A 7,591-nucleotide genomic window follows, 5' to 3' on the forward strand; every position below is an offset into this window, starting at 1 on the left:
TGCAAATTTTTTGGGGTTAATTTTATCAAAAAACAATCATTAAAAGTATTTCTTCTACTTTATTTTTTGAGCAAAAGACCTCAAACTTTCAGGAAACGTTCTTTTTATACTGCAAAAAATAGGTGGTTTTTTTTAATGAAAATTTTCTTTTTCAAAATTTAAAAAACTCCTGCATTCAATCTTTTTAAAATTTAATAATACACTTTCTCTGAAAATTTGAAGAATATTGCTAAATAAATGAAGAAATAGATGAAAGGAGGAAATAGATTTATAGTGACATGGTCTTTTTTTGAGTTTTTAGTTTGTGCCTTCCATTAGAAACCTATTTAGGTCACCAACTTTGATCGCTCATATCTCAAAAAATACTTTGAATTTTTTCAAGCAGTTAACAATGTCTGATAGCTCAGATAAAACTATGAATTAAGATCAACTTGCAAAAATCAAGGTGGATCCCCCTATGCCCTTATATAATTTTACACCCTTCCACAATTTAAACCTATTTTGGTAAATTTAAAACTTAGTTTGTCATTAAGTTACAAATCAATTAATTAATAAGTTACCAACAACATGAGAAGTATCTTTTTGTCAATTAAAACAGATCAAAGCCATAAGGGTAATAAATCACTAACTCAATCTTTACTAATAGATATTTTACAAAGCTATAAGGTAAAATTTACTATTTTTTAGTATTCAAACAAATTTGTAGTATATAGCTGGTTCAAGTGATGAGTTTACTATATCCTAATGGGAGGAGAAACTAAAATAACTAATAAAAATATCACTCAAAGTTTATCTTTAATGTTTTTTGAGTTAAGTACCTTACATTTTCAGGAAATTTTCCTAAAAATATTGAATTATAATCTGTCAAAACAAATATTAAAAGCTTAAAAAACTTATGACCAAAAATTATGCTTGATTTGTGATCTAGTTTATCATTGTAATTTGTGAAAATACATTCCTAAACCCTAATGTATTATATGATTTTAGTTGATAAGAATTTAATATAATTAAAAGTATAATATATACAAATTTAATTTTTTTCTAGTATTTAATTAAACAAATAAAATGGTGAGGGAAATGAAATTATACAACACTCTCGGAGTGTCATCATCAGCAACTACCACTGAATTGAAGAAAGCTTACAGAAAATTGGCCATTAAATTTCATCCTGATAAAAATCCTGGAAATGCCGAAGCTTCTGAGAAGGTTTGAAAATTGTTTGATTTCCAATAACAATTAAAACTCAAAATTGACAATATAATTAAAAAGGATTTAGTTAAAACTTTTGCAATTATTAATTGATTTTAACAAACTAAAACTTATAATTCAAAACAAAAAAAATTGACACAAAACAAAAGTTAAGTTTAAATAATTTTCACAAATAATATACTTGTCATATGTGACCAGATGATTTTAATCAAGCTTTACCAGATACAGAATTAATTTTGATGATAAATAAAGATATAATGGCCAGTCAAAATTAAAGTGTATACTCAAAAAGATTTAAAGTTTCACCAAATTCAATGAACCACAAAGTGCTTTGTTTAAATTTTTGATCCTCTTAATTCTAACATAGTTTTGAATGAATTTTAGGGCTGAATTTTTTTTATTAAATCAATTCATAAATGAAAGCATTCAACTATATTTCTACTATTTTTCCTGTCAAAATGTTAATTATACATTAATTTTCAGTTCAAGGAAATCTCACACGCGTATGAAGTGCTCAGTGATGAAAAGAAGCGTCGTATTTATGATGAGGGTGGTGAACAAGCACTCAAAGAAGGCGGTGGTGGCGGCCAAGGTGGAAATAATCCATTTGACATATTTGATATGTTCTTTGGTGGTGGCGGAAGTAAGTTATGTTTTTAAAATGTTACAGTTATATAGTGTTTTAAGTAGTAGATTATTTCAGTTGAAAGTTTGCTTACACACTTACATGAAATCAAACTATATTTCTAATCTAAAGATCAATAATTCTTATGTATTATCAATTAGTTTTTTAGGTGAAAATGTAGTACTCAAATTAAATTTTATATTTTAAGCTTGAAGAAAACTTACTAAAGTATATTTTATAATACTATCACATTAAACAACTCTTTATATAAAATTTAGAAGCTAGAATGAAAATACTATAAGTATAAATTTAAATTCTGTTTATTTTATACTATTTATATTTGACCAGATGATTATACCCAAGCTTTACCAGATACAGAATTAATTGTGGTGATAAATTTAAATATGATGGTCAGACAAAATAATAGTGTATAAAGAAAAAAGTAAATCTCCCTGAAGATACTCTTATGATTAACTATTCAAAATATGTATTTCCCCTAAGTGTATAGTTAATTGTATAAAATGATATCAATATATGTTTAATTTCTCAATAGTGGGCGGAAGAGGTCACCGCGGACCATCCAAGGGAAAAGACGTAGTTCACCAGTTACCAGTATCACTAGACGACATGTACAACGGCACCACAAGAAGATTGTCACTCAACAAGAATGTCATCTGTGACAAGTGTGATGGCAGGGGTGGGAAACCGGGATCCACCCAAACTTGTCCGATGTGCAGAGGTCAGGGCGTTCAAGTTAAAATTCACCAAATTGGACCTGGTATGGTTCAACAAGTTAGTTATTTTTATTTGCACCATAATTAAATGAAATAAGTTATAAAATATGTGGAAAGATAAAAATATGTTGACTCCTAGCAAGTAAAAACTGTCCCCATCTTAATAATTATTACTTAACTTAATAAAAATGTTAGCTATAGTTAAGAAGTGATGAGAGAAGTAATGATAAAGAAAGATGTGTAATGCTAAACTTTCAAAAAACATTTTATAAATGATTTCAATCACAAAATATAGTTTTGTTCATTAGTCTATCTACTTGCTAAAAGTTACAATTAAACCTACAGGGTTATAAATTAAATAGGTAATTATGAAGGATTAGATTATAGACTTACAATATTTACCCACAACTTTCACAACTGTATTAGTATGCAGTTTAAATTACATTAGTCGAATTATTAAATATTTGGCAGGAGTTAAGAGGTGTGTTAAGGGTTTATAAAAAAATATTTGTATCATAATTATTTTATTAAAAAAATAAGTTAATATTTGTACTAATTTAATTTAATTTTGACCAAATGATAATAACCAAGCTTTACCAGATACAGAATTATATTCGTGATAGGTTTAAATATGAAGGTCTAATTATTTCCATTACTAATTATGTTTAGTGAAGTGTGATGTCTTATATGTAGTCCATTAAGTTACAGTATTACTTTGGAATACTAATAAATTTTTTTTTACTTACAGGTACAGCAAATGTGCAGAGATTGCGATGGCAAAGGACAAAGAATCAATCCAAAAGACCGATGCAAACATTGTAATGGAAAGAAAACTCAAAAAACTCAGAAAATTCTCGAAGTTCATGTTGATAAAGGTAAAATGCAGAGATGTACAAATATAACTTAAAATATAATAAAATTTTTTGGTTACTTGATAAACAGTTTTATAATTTCTTAATGTTTTTATACAACTTTATCTTGAACAATAATGTGTAAAAAATAATTATGTATCATAATTTATGAGTAAAATTAGATTTTTTCTGTAAGCAAGTAATGGTGACAAAGTAATACTTTATTTTTAATTTATTAAAAATGTAAATACTGTTTTGGAATAACCAAATTGCTTAAAGTATCCCAATAAATTTTATTTTATACTTAGGCACATCAAATTAAATTGTTAGTATATAATTGTTATTTAATGATTTTGCAGTAATAATCAATAACTTAATTTATAAAACGTATAAGATAACTTTATTTTAAACGAACTTGAAATTCTACTTATTATTATATTTGAACTCAAGAAAAATGAATTTAATAAATCTGTTTATAATATACAATAGGTAATTTAGAACTTATATTCGGAACTAATTAAAAATAAATGATTTGTTTGTTTGCTTATCTAAATAAACAAAAACGTTAACCTATGTTTTAGTTTTTCAAAAAATTATGTAACACCTTTTAATGATGACATAGCAGTTTAAAACTTTCTCCTTTTAATAAAGTTTCTCCTTTTAATAAAGTGTATGGGCGTAAATACAATACAATAATAAAATGTACATTTCTTCTAACAATTAAATTTTATTCAAGATAGGTTAAATGCTTATATACTTAATATAATAATATACTCTGTATTGGAATTTATTAAGTGGCTTTTAACAATAATAATAATAATTAAACTTCAATATTTTAATGTCTATAGAATTCTTAATAATAAAAAGTAAAAAAAAGATTATGTTGTCAATGTTTTTAATTTACAGCATAAATATGTACTACAATTACTAATAATTTGTATTTAGTCATTTTATAGTATAAGCAAACAATATCACTAAATATGTGCGTTTATTAGCAATTTTTATATTTACAAAACAGCTTTGATTTGTTTATCTTGATGTTTTTTTACTTTAAAACTTCAATTTCTAAGTAAAAAATAACCTTTTATTTTTACAAAATGAATTGTAATAAACAATAATATTCTGACTATATGATTATAACCAAGCATTACCAGATACAGAATTAATGTTGATGACAAATTTTATTATGATGGTCATATAAGCATACAAAACACTTGATAAAATTATCCAGCATGTACTTTCACCATAGGGAAATAACCTATATGAAAACAGGTATGCAGATGGGGCAGAAAGTGGTGTTCAGCGGCGAAGGTGACCAGGAACCGGGGTTGGAACCTGGTGACGTCATAATAGTTTTGAAACAGAAAGAACATGACGTGTTCAGCAGACAGAATAATAATTTGCTGATGAAAATGGAAATCACCATCAACGAAGCGCTGACCGGCTTCCAACGAATTGTGAAGACTTTGGATAAAAGAGACATTCTCATCACTTCTCCTCCTGGTAACTTGTTAATTTTTTGTTAAATATGCTTTCAATTATAAAAATATTTTTATACTAAATAACTGTACAATTTCTTGCGAGATATTTTAATATATAGTTTATGCAGCATTGATATTTTTATTGTTTATTCATGAATAATTCACATAGGTGAAGTCATCGACCACGGAATGATAAAGTCTATTTTGGACGAGGGGATGCCCCAACATCGTAACCCGTTCAACAAGGGACTTTTAATTGTTCAGTTTTCAGTCACGTTTCCACCTAGCGGATGGTGTAATGATGCCAACAAGTTGAAACAACTTGAAAAATTACTTCCGCCCAAAAAACAAGTCGAAATTGAAGGAGATTACGAAGAAGTGGAAATGGAAACGTTTGTTTATTTGAATTTCCGTTTTATTAGTATTATTTACTTTTAAACAAACGTTTTATCATAAAAACATTCAAAAAAGACTAAATGATTATAACCAAGCTTTACCAGATACAGAATTATTTTGGTGAAAGATTTTGTTATGATGGTCAAAAATAAATAAACGTTTTTACTAATATATGATATTGTATCAACTAAATAAACGTTTTTACTAAGAAATGATATTGTATCAACTAAGTAATTGAACGCAGATACGATCCGAGCGCTCGATCCTCGCAAAGGAGTTACCACCAGAGGTCGCGCATGGATATTGATTCGGATGATGATGAGGACCCCAGGAGGGGAGGTGGCCAACAGGGAGTGCAGTGTCAAACTCAATAAATGTATATATTTATATGTCATGAATATATAAAGTTTTGACAGCACTAGTTACATCATTACAAGTTAAAAAGTTATTGAGTTATTATATTTAAAATACTAAATAATAATTTTATACTTCTTATAAAAATAGCTTTTGAAAACACACCATTTTATCTTGTTTTTGTCAGATTAAGAAATTATCGAATCAATTTTAAATATATTATTTTGACCATCACTAGATGTCGTTTTATTTCTAAATAATTCTATAAACTAATAAGTGATTTTGGCAGTTAATTTTTAATTGAAATTCTTAAAAACTAAATCTGTATTTTTATTAGACGAATTTTCTATATTTATCAACTTCTTGATATTTATCTAGATTTTGTTTAAAGATTTTGGCGCTTTTTTTTACGATTGCATATAAACTTTTGTATACTAATTTGTCTTGTATATGTTTTATATAGTAACAAAAAAATTTATTTAATAAGTTTAATTTAATGATATTTATTCATTGTATTTTCTACTGTTCACCAATTTTTTAAGTGTGAAATGATTTTGTTTATATAGTTTTTATAGTTCCTATTGTAAACATGGTTAACAAACAACCTAAATTGTAGGTGTAAATTGAATAGAAATAATAAAGACAATAAAATTTTCAAGAGGTTGTCTAAATAATATTTTTATGTTAAAGCTTATTAGATCTAAAAATTAAATGTGAAAAAAAGCACATTCTAAAAGTGTTGGGCTTTTGCTTGGTCTTTTGAATAATATGCTTATAAACTTGAGCAGGGTTTCCCAAACTGGGTCAAGTGGCCCCCTTGGAGGCCATTATAAAAAATTAGGGGGCCATGAGGTCATAAATCGAAACTTACACTAGATATTCTGAAGTTGATGATGAAGAGCAAAAAAAAATCAAAGTCTTTTTTTTTTTTTTTTTTTTGAGAAATCTTCTTGGAGGGGTCATAGCTTTTTAATTTTTTTTAAAAGGGGCCTTTGAAAAAAGTTTGGGAAGCCCTCAACTAGAGTTTTGTAACTCATTGCGTCGCATATCATAATTCAATACTCTTAGGATAGCTCCATTTATTAATTATGAATGCTATTAGTAATAAACAATCTATTTAATAATCGAACTTTTTTTTTTTGACAATCCGAATTGTGATTGTTCAATGCTTAAACAAGGTTGCCAAAAAACTTGAAATTCTAGAAAATTTTTTTACATGTAAATTAACTTCACTTCTATATGATACAAAAAATCTATCATAATGACAAAAAACTTTTGTATCATTAAGATTTTTTTAAAACACATTTCCAGTTGTTTTATAGTACCTTTTCAAGGCTTTAATAATATTTAAGACATTATTTTACCTTAAGTTTAATTTAATACTAAAAATGAACCAAAAAACTTGCTTTTAAAAAACCCGGAAGAAATTTACAAAAACATTTGGTAACCCTGGTTAAATTTCCTTACAAGAACCAACAAAACTATTATACCTGAGAAGGTTTGTCTGCGCGCCAGTTAACTCATTCAGACTCTAGCTGTGAATAGCAACCTTCAATATACGCTAAGTGTAATCAAGGTTACTAACTACGCTACTAAACCTTCTTAGTGACATTATTTGTTTTACTTGTAGCTAAAAATCATCTTGTGTCTTTAACTAGTATTTTTACTATGTTAAGCCGAGTTAAATCATACCACCATACCAAAATGTTTTCAATAAACCCAAAAAATTATTATGTAAGAAGTAAAGTCATAAGCCTGAAAAATAAATTGCTTTTGTACCGGCAAATACAAGGTTTGTCTCACTTCCACAAGAAACACTACAATTGTAACAGCTGGTTACGAAACTGCTTCAACACCAGCCGGAAACGTTGAAGGTTTTTTAAGTAAAAAGATATTTTTAGTTATTGAATACGTCCAATGCTATTGCTTGGTCGTCAACAC

The 7,591-nt window shown here is 27.1% G+C and overlaps 1 protein-coding gene across 1 annotated transcript; it reads left to right on the plus strand.

The window, feature by feature from the left end:
* The first annotated feature begins 1,049 nt into the window (after window positions 1-1,049).
* Window positions 1,050-6,076, plus strand: LOC145840149 (dnaJ homolog subfamily A member 1-like). Its single transcript, XM_082947295.1, has 7 exons — window positions 1,050-1,206; window positions 1,693-1,852; window positions 2,388-2,626; window positions 3,317-3,443; window positions 4,692-4,922; window positions 5,070-5,292; window positions 5,541-6,076. The coding sequence occupies exons 1-7, from the start codon at window positions 1,066-1,068 to the stop codon at window positions 5,668-5,670; spliced, it is 1,251 nt and encodes a 416-aa protein (XP_082803421.1). The 5' UTR covers window positions 1,050-1,065; the 3' UTR covers window positions 5,671-6,076.
* The last annotated feature ends 1,515 nt before the right edge of the window (window positions 6,077-7,591 follow it).

Source organism: Thalia democratica, chromosome 7 (genome assembly GCF_965202585.1).
Source record: "Thalia democratica chromosome 7, ktThaDemo2.hap1.1, whole genome shotgun sequence".
Taxonomy (NCBI): domain Eukaryota; kingdom Metazoa; phylum Chordata; class Thaliacea; order Salpida; family Salpidae; genus Thalia; species Thalia democratica.

Coding starts and splice junctions, on each gene's coding strand:
- LOC145840149 (XM_082947295.1), top strand. CDS start 1,066: ATGGTGAGGGAAATGAAATTATACAACACTCTCGGAGTGTCATCATCA. Junction 4,923..5,069: donor TCTCATCACTTCTCCTCCTG/GTAACTTGTTAA, acceptor TAATTCACATAG/GTGAAGTCATCGACCACGGA. Junction 5,293..5,540: donor GAAGAAGTGGAAATGGAAAC/GTTTGTTTATTT, acceptor AATTGAACGCAG/ATACGATCCGAGCGCTCGAT.